This window comes from Chaetodon trifascialis, chromosome 9 (genome assembly GCF_039877785.1).
Source record: "Chaetodon trifascialis isolate fChaTrf1 chromosome 9, fChaTrf1.hap1, whole genome shotgun sequence".
Classification (NCBI taxonomy): Eukaryota; Metazoa; Chordata; class Actinopteri; order Chaetodontiformes; family Chaetodontidae; genus Chaetodon; species Chaetodon trifascialis.
The window spans coordinates 25526931-25541247 of NC_092064.1; the positions used below are offsets into that span (position 1 = coordinate 25526931).

The 14317-nt window shown below is 40.8% G+C and overlaps 4 protein-coding genes across 4 annotated transcripts; 3 read left to right on the forward strand and 1 right to left on the reverse strand.

The window, feature by feature from the left end:
• Positions 1–3339: 3339 nt before the first annotated feature.
• On the forward strand, positions 3340–5546 carry guca1c (guanylate cyclase activator 1C). Its single transcript, XM_070970819.1, has 4 exons — positions 3340–3626; positions 4123–4272; positions 4743–4830; positions 5095–5546. The coding sequence occupies exons 1-4, from the start codon at positions 3432–3434 to the stop codon at positions 5229–5231; spliced, it is 570 nt and encodes a 189-aa protein (XP_070826920.1). The 5' UTR covers positions 3340–3431; the 3' UTR covers positions 5232–5546.
• A 248-nt stretch (positions 5547–5794) lies between these two features.
• thrsp (thyroid hormone responsive) lies at positions 5795–7461 on the forward strand. Its single transcript, XM_070970828.1, has one exon. The coding sequence runs from the start codon at positions 6886–6888 to the stop codon at positions 7300–7302; it is 417 nt and encodes a 138-aa protein (XP_070826929.1). The 5' UTR covers positions 5795–6885; the 3' UTR covers positions 7303–7461.
• A 191-nt stretch (positions 7462–7652) lies between these two features.
• ndufc2 (NADH:ubiquinone oxidoreductase subunit C2) lies at positions 7653–9262 on the reverse strand. Its single transcript, XM_070970626.1, has 3 exons — positions 9011–9262; positions 8365–8508; positions 7653–7851 (listed from the first exon to the last, which is right to left on the reverse strand). Exons 1-3 carry the CDS (start codon positions 9147–9149, stop codon positions 7802–7804), a joined length of 333 nt encoding a protein of 110 aa, XP_070826727.1. The 5' UTR covers positions 9150–9262; the 3' UTR covers positions 7653–7801.
• A 736-nt stretch (positions 9263–9998) lies between these two features.
• On the forward strand, positions 9999–13911 carry rab30 (RAB30, member RAS oncogene family). The gene is made up of 5 exons (XM_070970733.1): positions 9999–10148; positions 11218–11316; positions 11418–11501; positions 11581–11764; positions 12178–13911. The coding sequence occupies exons 2-5, from the start codon at positions 11224–11226 to the stop codon at positions 12426–12428; spliced, it is 612 nt and encodes a 203-aa protein (XP_070826834.1). The 5' UTR covers positions 9999–10148; positions 11218–11223; the 3' UTR covers positions 12429–13911.
• The last annotated feature ends 406 nt before the right edge of the window (positions 13912–14317 follow it).

Sequence of the window (14317 nt, forward strand, 5' to 3'; positions counted from 1 at the left end):
CTTGAGACAACTAAGACACTAATTGCCATGTAGAGTTTTTTTTAATCAGTTCATTTTTTGTGATAAGATCACATCTGATTAAGGTTGGTGGTATGGTTTGATAATGATTATTATGCAAGATAAAATGTGTATGGCCTATATTTTCTCAAATAAAGAAGATTTTTTACAGATCCAGTGTTTGTAACTGCTGAAACTGCACCTAATGTGAAGCTCAAATCAAAGTTTTTATAGTCATTGAGTTACAGTATAACTGAGAGTCTGTAAATTCTCCTTTTTGCAATGGAGTCTGGAATAATCAAATACCAAGATATGATGTATCTTGGTGATGTATGGATGAACAAGTATTAGATTGGCATAGAAATTATACTTAAAGTTTTGGCTATTTTCTATAGCATTAAATTATCATTCAGGTGACAGTGCAGGTAAAAACTTTTTTTTTTTTGTTCTGAAAAACAAGATTATATAAAATTTAATCCCACAAATAGCTGTGTTTCATTGAGCACCTATTGGCTATACTGAAAAGATACAGTCACTTGAAAAAGAAATATTTTTGTGTGTGTATGACATGAATTCTTAGTACTGTATATCTTTTTTTCCAGAAGGGGGAATATATTTTCACGTGTACTTCTCGAATGTCCTTGCTGCATGACAGTCACATGCTGGTCAAAAGGTCGTTTAAACAGCAGTGCATTAGTGCATCCAAGAGATTTCAACAGCTTATTACTGTACATAAAACCAAATGACCACATTCTCTTTGAAACCCTCAAATATTGCACATGTTGGGCTAAACATTAATAAACTTGCCCATTTCACTTTAGACTTGTTTTATTGATTCAGACTGGGCAACTTTTGTTGACTTAAACTGGTTTTGTACTGTTTTTAGAGTTAGGGAGGCTATTTTCTGCAGATGTCTCTCTTTAAGGTAAACACTTTTCTTAACCTGTTGGCAGCTCTGACAGATCATGGCACGGGGCAGCAGCATGGGCCACGGTTGTGTATATCTTATCTTTATTAGCTGCCTGTGCATTCTGTAGTCACTGGTGGTCCATTTTCTCAATCCTATTTTGAGAATTGTCAGCCATGTGAAGTCAGATTTACTATAATAAGGACCCTGAGCTTTGATTGTCTGATTGGTTTATACAGCATTTCCCTTCTCTCAAGTCCATAATCTGTAAGGTCAGCCGTGGGTCAGCAGTGCTGGTTAAACATGTATTTATCCATTCTGGCATGTGTGCAAGGGGTTTCTACATCTTTATTGACTCAAACTCCGCCACAGACAAAATCTGTTATAAACGTCTCTCATATGAAACTAGCATTGGTCACAAAACTTAGATTGATGATTATAAAATGTGTCTGAAGAAATTCTTTAATATTCTTAATCTTGTTATTATTTTAGGGTTATCATGAACATTTTCAGTTTCTCAACATTCATAGAAAAGTGGCAAAGATGTTATTTTGACCTGCTCATAGGAACTCAGGCTGGAAGGGGCTGAAAATGATTTACTTCTTGGCTAAAGGCAATTTTATTAGGTAAATACAGGCAAACTCAGTGTGCTCTACATCAAAGTGCAAACTGCAACAAATATACTACATTAAAATATAAGAACAACAACACTGATGTGACAACTATCTGCCACGTGACCTGCAAAGACCTGAGAACCTCCCTCAAAACCAGATCTGCTTCTTTTCTAGGTACAGTGAGAACACCTTGACCTGATGACCTGAGAGGTCTGATTGGATTGTAAGCGAGCAGTACAGTGCAAGAAAGTTTAGTTTTGTTGAAGAGTAATTCTAAAATGGATTCAGTTCATTTTTTTTTCTCATTAGTCTACACAACATTTCCACAATGGCGATGCAGAAACAGGCTTTTGGAGCGTTTTGTAAATGTACTAAAAATAAAAGACTGAAATATCCTATTTACTAAGTATCAGACCCTTCACTTAAAGCACCTTTGGCAGCAACGACAGCCTTAAGTCTTCTTGTAAATGATCCTACATGCTTGGCACACCTTTCTTCTAAGAGTTTCTCCCACTACTGGGCAAAATCATTCCAGTGTATCCAGGCTGGATGGAGAGAGTTGGTGGACAGCCATTTTCAGATCATTCCAGAGATGCTGGATTGGGTTCAGGTCTGGACTCTGGCTGGGCCACTGGTTTCCCCACACAGACCGCTGGAAACTGTGGCCACATAGTTCCAGTCATTGTTTCATCAGACGAGAGGATTTTGCTTCTCATGGCCTGAAAGTTGTTCAAGTGCCTTTTAGCAAACTCTGCTGTTTAGTGAGGGATGGCTTCCGTCTGCCCACTCTACCGTAAAAGCCTGACTGGTGTAGTGCTGCACTGATGACTGTCCTTGAACTCTTGGTCTCATTCACAGTGATCTTGGCTTCTTGGTCACCTGTCTGACAGAGGCCCTGCGTCCCTAACTGCTCAGTTTGGCTGAGCAGGCAGATTTAGTAAGACTGTTGGATGTTTCCAAACTTCCTCTGTGTGAGAATGATGGAGGTTATTGTGCTCTTGGGCAATGCTGAAGAAATTTTCTTGTATCCAAAATGTGCACAACTACAAAGGGCCAATGTATTATAACAGGAAAAGCACATTTTTCATTCCTCCATGTAGGTGTTTTCCTGCCTTTCAGTAGAAAATAAACTAATCCAAAAGACTGACAAATGACTGTCCCTCAATACTCAATAGCAAAAAAAATGTAAAATCATTATCTTTTGAAAGCAAGAGGCATGTTTCACATGTATATTTAACGTACCTTTACCACGTATGACTATTTATCACAGATAATAATTTTATGTAATATTTCACAGAGGTCTTACTGAGTGATTTGTAGGTCAGAAATACCCTTAATCTGTTCGTTTTTGAAAAGAGGATAAGTCGGTTCCAGGAGGACGTCCCTTGGTTAATTCCTTGAGGAATCCCACAGGTGTGTGATAACCTTTATGAATGGGTGCACAGCTGTGTGGGTAGATTGAGAGTATGCAGATGAGAATACAAAATAAAGGTAGTCAGGGATATAACTCACTAAGCTTCAACGTAAAAGCTGTATAAACAGAAAAGTGAATAAAGGGAGTAAATAAATACTGGAATAGAAATATGAGGAAAAAAAAAAGTATCTTTGTTCCCAATCAAGAGTTCAAACCTGAGGGAGCTGGCTGCACATTCAGAGGCCCAGCTCCCTGGAGCCCAGCTTCAGCCATTGAGCGTGCAGTGTCCTGAGGTTCTTGGAAAACTCCTGCTGTTATCCCATTAAAGGGTTATCTCTCCTTTTGGCTGCCCCAAGACTTAAAGGTTAAGTTGATCGTTGCATGAGGTTTCAGTCAGACCTCACTGCTGCCGGCGATCAGTACGCACAGTTTCTTCTCCCGCCTCAGCTTCATCACTGGCTCTCTGCAGGATTCTAGACAAAACACCTCTGCAGGAATAATGGGCACCCACTGCTCCAGCATGGATGATATCCTAGAGGAGGACATGCACCACTGGTACACCAAATTCATGAGGGAGTCTCCTTCCGGCCTCATAACACTCTTCGAGCTCAAGACCATGCTTGAAATGAACGGTATGACAGAGGAGGCCAGCAGCTATGTGGACCAAGTCTTCTTCACCTTCGATATGGATGGGGTAAGAAAACCACCTGCAACAAATTTCTTCTTCCCCAGCACAGGAATAAATGGATTTTGCAATTCCCCTAAAACTCTGGTCAGTCCGACAACACTTTGCCAACTGATAATACAATCTTCACAGATAAAACAGTTGTTTGGTGAATAACATGCGAATTGTTGAAACAGTTCTCAGGTATTAAAATAACATGCTCACTGTATTATTTTTTTACGTGAAAGGTGTAACTTTTGAAAGGACTGCGCAGAGATTACAGTGATCTCTGACCTTTCATGAGAGATTAAAAGAAAGGAGGTCAGCTCTTGTCTGTCCTGAATTTTTTCACAAAGCTTCGGACAATTTATGAGGATTTACTGTGTCTGTACATATCTGCTATGGTGTTTGCCCTCATATAGAATAATGAAATGCAAAATTATTATTGCAATTTAAATTCTAAGTTTTGGTGCAAACAATGGATTCATTGTCCTTCTAACTGTATCTTCTGTGTGTCTTTTTTCAGGATGGTTATATAGACTTTGTCGAATACATTGCAGCAATCAGTTTACTACTGAAAGGAGAAATTAACCAGAAACTAAAGTGGTACTTCAAGCTCTTTGATCAAGATGGAAATGGGAAAATTGACAAGGAAGAGCTGGAGACAATTTTTAAGGTAGAAAATATTTTTCTTTTAATGTTTCATAACTGGAATTTCACAGAACCAGAGATCTGAATCATAAAGCTTAGCTGCTCTTCTCTGAAAAGAGCAGATATGGGTTTAACAGGCCATGAACTAGACATGCCATCTAATCCAGGGGGCTTCTTATCTAACCCTAAGTCTAAATAAAGCCTTGCCTGTAACATAATTCACTCACTGAAGAAGTCGCTTAGTGATCATCCTACAGATTACATGACACCGTTTTACTTCATCACCATTATATTGATAATTGTACTCTTAAGTAAGAGCTCAGTTTGATGTAGGTCATGGTTGTAGCAGTGGTAGTATTTGTAGTTTTTGATTCAATAGCAGGTGTAGTAGAACCAGTATTCAGTTGTGTCTTTAAACCATTATTAGTGTATTTTATAAAGACAAACAGCTTTGGAGTGTTTACCAACAATTAACTGTGTAAACTCTTCTATCAGGCTATTCAAGACATCACTAGAAGTTACGACATCCCTCCAGAAGAGATCGTAACTCTTATATATGAGAAGATCGATGTGCACGGAGAAGGTAGGAACATCTTATTGTCAATCCAAAAGTAACTAACTAACTAACTAACTAACTAACTAACTAACTAACTAACTAACTAACTAACTAACTAACTAACTAACTAACGAATGATATTATGATTCATCAGCACTGAACATCAAAAACAGTGTCCTTGGTTAGCAGTTTGGAAATGTCCTAATATATGATTTGTTCTAATAATTATGACTTGACCTGATGTTAAAAATGTGTAGATGTCATTTTCATCTTTGCTACGTGTGTCCTCAGGTGAGCTGACACTGGAGGAGTTTATCAGTGGAGCCAGGGAACATCCGGACATCATGGATATGCTCATCAAGATGATGGATCTCACCAATGTCCTTGAAATCATTATCAGAGGTCAACAGAAGAACGCCGTGAACTGAATTTGAATCAACAAACTGGATTGCGTGGACAGTGGAGGTTTTGGTGGATTGCAGTGTTGAGGAAAGAGTGTATGTGCTTGATGGAGGAAGAGCCAAGTCCCATCTCAGACTGCATCGCATGAGCTGGAAGAACTGATCCATGCAGATATGACCTCTCTGGATGTCACCTGAGGGAAGCAGAGACTTTATCCTCGTCCCTCTGCTTGTGCTCGCACTTTTCTTGCTCCTTCAGTTTTGTTAAACAGTGTTTGGAGAGTCTCGGTCGGGGAGGGTCCATCTGCTCTCAGGTTCCCATCATGAATCGAGTAGATGGCACAAAACAAGGTGGATAAATCACTTTATTATGATCTTATTGAGCTGGAAATATTGAATGGACTTGGTTTGCACTACTGTCAGGCACCATTTGAAAGAAGAGTGGCTTACTACTAACTAACATTTAGAGTTAATTAATTGTTGTAATTGATATAGAATTGAACATTTTAATTTCCATTAGTCCTGTTAAAAACAACTGCCAACTTCTTACAAATTCACAACAGAAAGCTTCACCTCCTATGCCATCCTATGCCATCTATGCCATAACCACAGTACTTGGGTGTTAACACTGGTTAACATCTGTAACACTTAGATCGTTTGTTCTTTGTTTTGTGTTATTGCTCTTGTAAAAATCTACATGAAATCTACGCTGTTGCTTTTATAAAAACTGGAGGGTAACTGAATATCCATAGAGTGACTGAATGTAAAAAATATTTGACATGAAATGTAATATTTTACTATATTTTACAATCATTAAGGTTACAGTGTTGCCTTACAAATCAATACAATGTTTTTCTTAAAAACCTTTTGTTCTTTTAAAGAAAATCATCTTCATGCTGGCAGTTGATTGTATAATTATTTCATTCAAACTGCAATCATCTGTCACTGCATGAAAATATATTTCAAATCCTTCTGATCCAAAGAGCAGCTATTATATTCTACACAACGTTTGTCTTTATAAGAGGCACAAACTGGTATTTCGTGTTCAGGGTGGTGCTTGGCTCCTCTCCTCAGCTAGCCTGCCAAGAGACAGACTGCAGAGCTTTTATTTCCATTTCTGCAGAAAATACCAGAGCTCATCACACACATGAAAGGACCTGATGATCAGCAGTCATTTATTTTCGAGGGGAACCAGACCTAGAAACAAATGTTTGTACCCAGGACCACCTGGACCCTGTGAATTTAATGTCAGCTTCTTTAATTTTTATGATTGCATCAGAACCGTGATAAAGCATAAACTTTCCCTTTTAACATTAATCATCCGAGTTCTCCTTGCTTTTGCAATACTGTGTAAACAGACAACAGAAGAGTCAGGAGTTATGGTCTGCCTGGTTAATGATTTGCCAGATGTTCATTTTGGTGCACGCTGGTCGGACATTATTATAACCTCTGAGAAGCTGCAGGTTGTGCAAATCAAATAAAGATAAGGGTTTGACTCCACATAGCACTCAAAGCATTCCCAAATGTATCGGACGATGTAATTACGTAACCGCACTGATCAACCCACCTGTGTCCATCATATAAATACACCAGTATCTGCTCTCAGGGCTTCGCACTGCACACTGCTTCCTACTGTTAGCCACCACAGCACAGGAACAGTCAACCACAACCAACTGGAACCATGCAGCATGCCGAGGCCAAGTTCAACAAAAACAGCCTGCTCTTGACTCTGAGACGATACAGCTCAGCTGTGAGTGACATGGAGAAGACCATTCTCCTGCCCAGCCTGCTGAGAGATGTGCCCTCCGATGAGCTGTGGGACTGTGATGCAGCAGAGGAGTCCTGCAGTGACCTGTATGACAACTACCTGATGCTCAAGGCCATAAGAAACACAGTGGAGAGCAGCCTGGTTCCTCTGGATGACCCCAAGGGCAAGAACAACACTATGTTCAAGACCCTGGAGCCTCTTTTGGACACACATCCTGATGCTCTCTTCCACTTCCACCTGAGAGGACTGTTTTCTGTCATGACTGACCTCACCAAGAAGACCCAGAACCTAACTGAGAAATATATGGACATAATTGGAGTGGCAAATTAGAAACCATATATGTGGACATCAGGCAAACATCAGTTTTTTGTAAAAATGCTGTGCATAAAAAAAGTCATGTGAACATCTCAAATGCCTGAACTATTTACGTTCAGTGACCCCAAGCTTCTAACTTAATAATATGGAATAAACGTGCATTGCCAAAACTGATCAATTGCATCTCTTCATTTGCTAACTGTAATAACTGCGGCTCTGGTTTGGAGACAAGGCACAAATATGAATTGACATGATTGTGATTCAACAGAGCTGTGTTCTAGGCTTGTCTCATGTCCAAACACACAACCTTGTAGAGAATCATGCTGACTGTTGTGACAAATCACGAAAGTTTCAGTCAGAAAATGTTGAATTTGGATATTTCTTTTTTTATTTACATAGTTATATATCACACAATAAATGACAGAAATATGTCACAAAAAGAGCAGTCAGGACAGATGGTAATCTGCAAATGTTTTCTCTCCTTCCCTCTTCCGTCTTCACCAGCCGCAGACACTTAGCGAATAGGATGGAAAGGCTCGACAATTTCTGCAAAGGTCTTCTTGTCTGTCAGATAAAACAAACAGGAACAATCTGACTGCACGCATACATGAGCCCAGTTTAACATTTCTATGTGAAGACTTAAAAATGTCCCATTGTGCTACAAACACTACAGACATTAATGCATAAACAGCATGGGGCTTCATACCCTCATACTGACCATGTTTTAAGATTCTGGAATGCTATAAGATTGCTGTTATTGATGATGCAATATATGAAAAATATATTCATGCAATAGATAATATGAAATAGGATAACAGAACAATAACAATAACATTCATACAAGGACGTCATGCTTGTATCATATAAACACATAATACCAGCACTGTGCACTTCCTTCCCTTGCTTAATGAAAATCCACCTAACAACTATCGTGCTACAGATTTTCATCGAAAATCATCAGTGATGTGGTCTTAATCAATGTCTCTTCCAAGGTTTTAATACAAAATATGAAGAAATGTGCATCAGACATTATATACAAGGACAGCAGATTTGTTGGGTTCTTGTGTCTTCACTTACCCTTCGGTGCAAACTCATCCGGGTGGAGTCTGATGTACTCCCGCATATCTCGATCACGTTTGGCGTAAATGTAATTTTCATATTTTGTAATGTGGTAGCCGATGAACCAACCAATTGTTGCCATCAGGCACTGTCGATGAACACCTAAGAAGTGAAAATAAGAGAGCTAATATTCTGTTTTCTGCACACAGCATGACGATATGACGTTTGAGCTGAAGGCACAAACAAAAGCTTTCACTGAGCTTCTGAGGAACCACAGGCTTGCAGCCATCTTTAGTTTACAAAATAAGGAGACATAAGTTACAGAGAGTTCAATGTAGGCCTTTTAACTAGCTACCTGACTATAAAACTAGCATAATGACATTTACAGTACATGTTCAGAATATAAACCAAGCAACTGCATAATAGTTAGCTTGTAAATATTCAATAATTGATTTGTCTTTGAGATCAGAGATCACCTATTATAAATTGATGTCATAACAAATCACTGCTCCGCCACGACACAGCGGGTTGGCTCTTTGCTAAATACACCATGCGAGGGTAAGAGCAAGTTTTGTGATTAAAATATATCCAACGTTTGAGAGGGAAGTGCATTTCTGTGCACAATATAAGGTTAGTCTGAAAGTCAGCTAGCAAACATGCTAACCTGATTTTAGCGGCGGCCTGTGGTTGATGCCATTATGAAGCATCGCGGAGCACCAGCCGACAACTGACAGCCACACCGAGTTCCTGTTGACGATTCCCGGAGGAGGGAGACACTTTGCCTCGTCTGGCACGAACCCCATGGCCAAAATATTTCCTCTTCAATTCAGAAATTTTAGCGACCTCCCAAGCGCCTGCGTTTACTTATCGGCTATCACCTCTCGTAGGAAGTCAAGGGCATGGTGTGCAACCGAATGAAACGTCCGGCCAGAACAAATGAGAGCAGCTTACGTTCCGACTATTCTGTTTCCTAGCAACCAACGCCGGACGATAAAACTTTACATTCGGCGATACAGACGATCGCTTTTCGATGACATTACACTGTTTTTATTACTTGTTTATTTATTTATTTATTTATTTATTTATTTAGTTAGTTATTTGTTGAAATAACATACGCACAACACACACAACAGGACTTTCTGGTAAAGTCTACGCAGTGGCTGTTGTAAGCTTGTGCTGCACCCGTGAGTTAGCCGATTGTTATTAGTAGCCGGTTGAGTTGGTTATTAGTAGTTGGTTAGTACTACTATGGAATAGTACGGCTACTGTCTATGTACTTTATTCCTTGTGCTTTTTATAAATGTGCAAAAGCTGCAAAAAGTGCTCAATTGCAGAATTGCCCCTTTCATTAAGCCGTTGTCTCATGTTTTTTTTTTCTGTATTGTCGGTGGTCTAGCCAACACTCATTAAGTTCTATAACAAGTTAGGAGCTGCTAAATAGTCAGTTTATTTCTCATTGCACAGCCAATCCTGACCGCACAGATACATGAAGTCACAGGGGAAAATAGATCCTCTGTGGAATAAAAGCATTAAACAAAGTATAATTACTGCAGCTCCTCAGAATACCAGTGAAGCGCAGTACTTCGGCAGATGGACTGAGTTTCTCTGCATGTGAACTGATGACATCATTGAGTGTGGTCTTCCTCCTCCTCCTCCTCGTCCTCCTCCTCCTCCTCTTCCAGACAGGCTGCTGCTGAGCTGCTGAGGATACACAGCCCTGCCCGGCAGCGGCTTTGCCTGTTGGATGAGGTGACCTATGCATACCGAGCGGTTGTAAATCCGGGGATACCCCCGAGTTTTTGGTAAGTGCAAACTGTTTGCAGGCTCGATGCGCAGCACTGCTTCACATTTGTCTCTCCTGCATCTGCAGATGGTGCCAAAATGGCTAGAGTCACACGGTAGCTGCTAGCTGCTACTGCTGCTGCTAGCTTCGCCCTAATGGCTGTCAACTGAGGCTGGAAATAACACATTAGGAGGAAGAAATGTGGCGTGAACTCGAGTCAAGTGTGTGCAGAAAGCGGCGAGGTTACTTTGCGTTAAAACACAAGATTTAAAAAAAGGGCGAAGAAGGAAATGCGACACGGAAAATTTCCATTTAGGGACAAGTGAGTTGAATTAAACCCTAGAAGATGGTTTCGAGATTGACATTCAGTGTTTTATGTCGGCTTGCAATCAACAGTTTAATCTCTGTTTTTAAATCATTAGATATGTGGTTTTCGCGCACGCACAGGCCCGGTTTCCAGAGCCGCTGTCGGAGCAGATGTAACGGTGCTGCAGACAATACTGAGCCTGTGTGTGCACCATCCCTGTCTGCGTGCGTTTCACACGAGTGGACGCCGAGAAAAGCAACATCCGTGATCCAAACTCTGCCGATCATTCACTTCAACAGTGTCTCCAGCCTCCGCGTCTCCATTAACCCCAAAAGTGATGAACGGTCCCGGAAAGAAGCACGAGGAGCCTCCCGCTGTGCGCGTGATGCTAAACGAGGAAAATCCGGTGGAGAAGTGAAATAGAAACATGTGCATTGTTCAAAGTTCAAACTCAGTGTAAATCCAGCATCAGTAAACATGCTGTCAAGCTGAGACCTTTGCTTTGAGTCAGGGGTTGCTCAATGGGCGTTTCTCCCCATCATCCAGCTCCCAGCTGTCAGTGAAGCTGAACTCAAATTTCCACAGAAGCCGGTCGTGTTTAGCTGACCTCTGATCTGTGTTAGTGAAAATGATTCAGGACAAATGTCAGCCGTGATCTCCAGAGGAGGCTGTCCTCTGCTCCCTCAGCGTCCACTGTCTGTCTTTGGTGAGACGAGTGCGATCACTTCAGGAAAATGTGCAGCGATTCAGTGTTCATGTCTTTTCTCTCTTTGCTTTTCAGTTTAGCATGAGCATGGAAGATTATGACTACCTGTTCAAAATAGTTCTGATAGGAAATGCTGGAGTTGGGAAGACATGTCTTGTCCGGCGCTTCACTCAGGTTTGAATCTGAATTCATGAGTTTGGAAACTGTCATTTTTAGTATTTTTTATTATTGAATTGCAGAGTGTTGCAGAATCAGACGATGTGTTTCTGTTTCAGGGCCTTTTCCCACCTGGACAAGGGGCTACTATCGGAGTAGATTTCATGATTAAAACAGTGGAAATCAAAGGGGAGAAGGTCAAGGTAAAGAAAGATCCAGTTATTTTTTTATATGAGATCAGATCCTTTGGTGTGCTCTCACATCTGATGTCGTGTTTCCCAGCTGCAGATATGGGACACAGCTGGACAGGAGAGGTTTCGCTCCATTACTCAGAGTTATTACCGTAGTGCCAACGCCCTCATTCTTACGTATGACATTACCTGTGAGGACTCCTTCAGGTGCCTTCCAGAGTGGCTGAGGGAGATTGAGCAGTATGCCAACAACCAAGTGGTGACTATATTAGTCGGTAAGAAGCTGTACTTCTTTTTCTAATTGATGGACCTCTGAGAAAACTGGGAATAATGGCGCGTGCTGTATTTACTGGAACAATATGAATGTGAATTACCAAGCTGATGTGGGAGGCAGTTTCTCAATAGATTTGCAAAAGACAAAGCCGTTTCGTCTTTGTTCACATTTTATTGTGCGATTTCTGTGAAATTCTTGTCACTTGTCAGGAAAGAAACCATTTTTGTCTGGAGTCAGTAGCTCCCACACTGACTGTGCCTCCATCCATCCCACACATGCATGACACACACACACCTCCACCTCCACCTCCATCTGTCCTGTCTACGCCCACCCACCTCTGCTCAGGTCGGGACGGGGGAAGCGACCCTCTGGCTCGTTGCATATGCTGACAGATGAATGCCGTGTATCTTTCAGGTAATAAAATAGACCTGGCAGAGAAGAGAGAGGTCCTCAGACAGCGGGCTGAAGACTTCGCCGAGGCTCAGAGCATGCTGTACCTGGAGACCTCGGCCAAAGAGTCCGACAATGTTGAGAAACTTTTCCTCGACCTGGCCTGCGAGCTCATTCGAGAGGCCAAGCAGAACAAGCTGGATAACAATGACACTGCCCCGATGCCCGGCGAGGGTAAAACCATCAGCTACCTGAGCTGCTGCAGCCTCAATTAGAGCGAGCTGAGCCCTCTGGCCGCGGTAGCTCAGTAGCCATTGACTGTGGAGGGCGCATGGCCGAGCCCCAATGCCTCCGTCCCTCTAAGATGGCATAAAGCCACTTCTCAGTCCCGTCATTTCTAGTCCCATGACTTTTTTAAGCTCTACAAGGGAGTCATTCAACTTTAGTTTGGCCTTTCAGGAAGAAGCATTTTAAAATGCTGCCATTATGGAGAACATTGTCCTCAATGCAGGAGGATATAAAGTATGTCCGCCTGATGCGTCCAGGAATCTGAGTAGGGCTCCATTCTGTCGTCTTCATGGTGAAATGGCGAATGTTTCTGTTTGGGTTTTAGGATCCATTTTTCATTCAGCATCAGTATTCACCAGCAGTATTACGCGAGGAAAACTTTCTACCAGGTATTTTGTTACAGATTCTGCATCGCTGGCAACAAGTGTCACGATCATTGGAAGTTATCAGCAAATGGTAACATTATGTTTACATACAGCATGTTCAGAGAGGGATGACCACATCTGAATCAAGTCGCAAAAACGTTTTGCAAACTTCCCCGAAAATCTGTTGCACAATCATTCATTTCCCACGAGTTCCTTCTGCTCTGAGGGTCGCATACAGATGTTTTAACTTTCACGATCTCATTTCTGAGTAGTTATTTGCACCTGTCATTACAAACTGTGAAGTATTTGTTCCCAATAGGAGATTTTTACTTGCTGCTAAAATATGTTTTCATGTCAGATAACATAAACTGAAACACAAGGACAAACACTACGTTGAAACACTATTCTGTGACGCCATCTTTTTCTTTTAGCCTACTTGCAGCGCTTGCAGTTAGTCCATTGATGTAGTGTGAAGCAGTTGGGAAGGTCTGAGATATTGTTATCAGTAGAAATTATAAACAGTCTAATCAATTGACTTTTGTTTTTAAGGTCAGCTATTTCCTTTTTCCATAGACGTGAATATTTCTGCCTTTGTTGTTGCTGCCTAGCCATAAAACTGTATCACTTTCTCTTTGTTTGAAGGTATTTTCATGAAGCTTTTGTATGACTTGTTGTACTTCCTATGCTTTTATTGTGAAAGTTCTTAATTGTCCAGCATGTTCTGCCATAATTTGTAGTGTCTAACTTTATCTTTCATATATTTGCCATAACTGTAATGTACTGTATTGCACAATGCCATATACTGCACACTTATTTTTATTGTAACATTTTGTCTTTTGTTGTACAGACTTGTAGTACATTTTGGCACTTTGCTTTTCTACTTTTTATGTTCAGTAATCCCTTTGTACAACTGGCGAGCATTTTGTTTGGCCTTTTACCTTAGATTTATCAGCAGTTACTTATTGTTAATCCTTTGCATCTTCTTGTCAACACAACATGGGAAACACAAAGGACAACACTATTGGGATGTTGTCCTTCTTTTCCTTTATGTGTACAAAGTAATCCTGAAAAAAAATACTCTGTATAACATTAAATAATTACACTAAATGTCTTGTTTTCGACATGTTATTGTTGCTTATGGCTGATCGTTTCATTGTAAATGGAGAAATTAGCTCAAAAGTCACATTATTAATTGGACGCACTCTTTTCAGATAGTTGGTCTTTTATTTTGATTGTCGTCGCAGGAAGTGTAATGCTACAATCTCTGCCTTGACGGTTGTGGGGTCATCTGTGCAACAGCACGAATGTTCGTACTGCTTACTGTCAGTTTTTAAGTATTATTTTGAAAGTCACCGGATGTTTTTGTATGTCTATATCTGTTGTTAGAGGCGTTATTTGAGGGCATTTATAAGTTTAGGTACCGTATATGCCACTATCCAGTGGTCACAGTACGCAAGTGTATATCTTCCATTTATGAGAACTTTACTATGGGTGCGCCTTGCCTTGTTTAC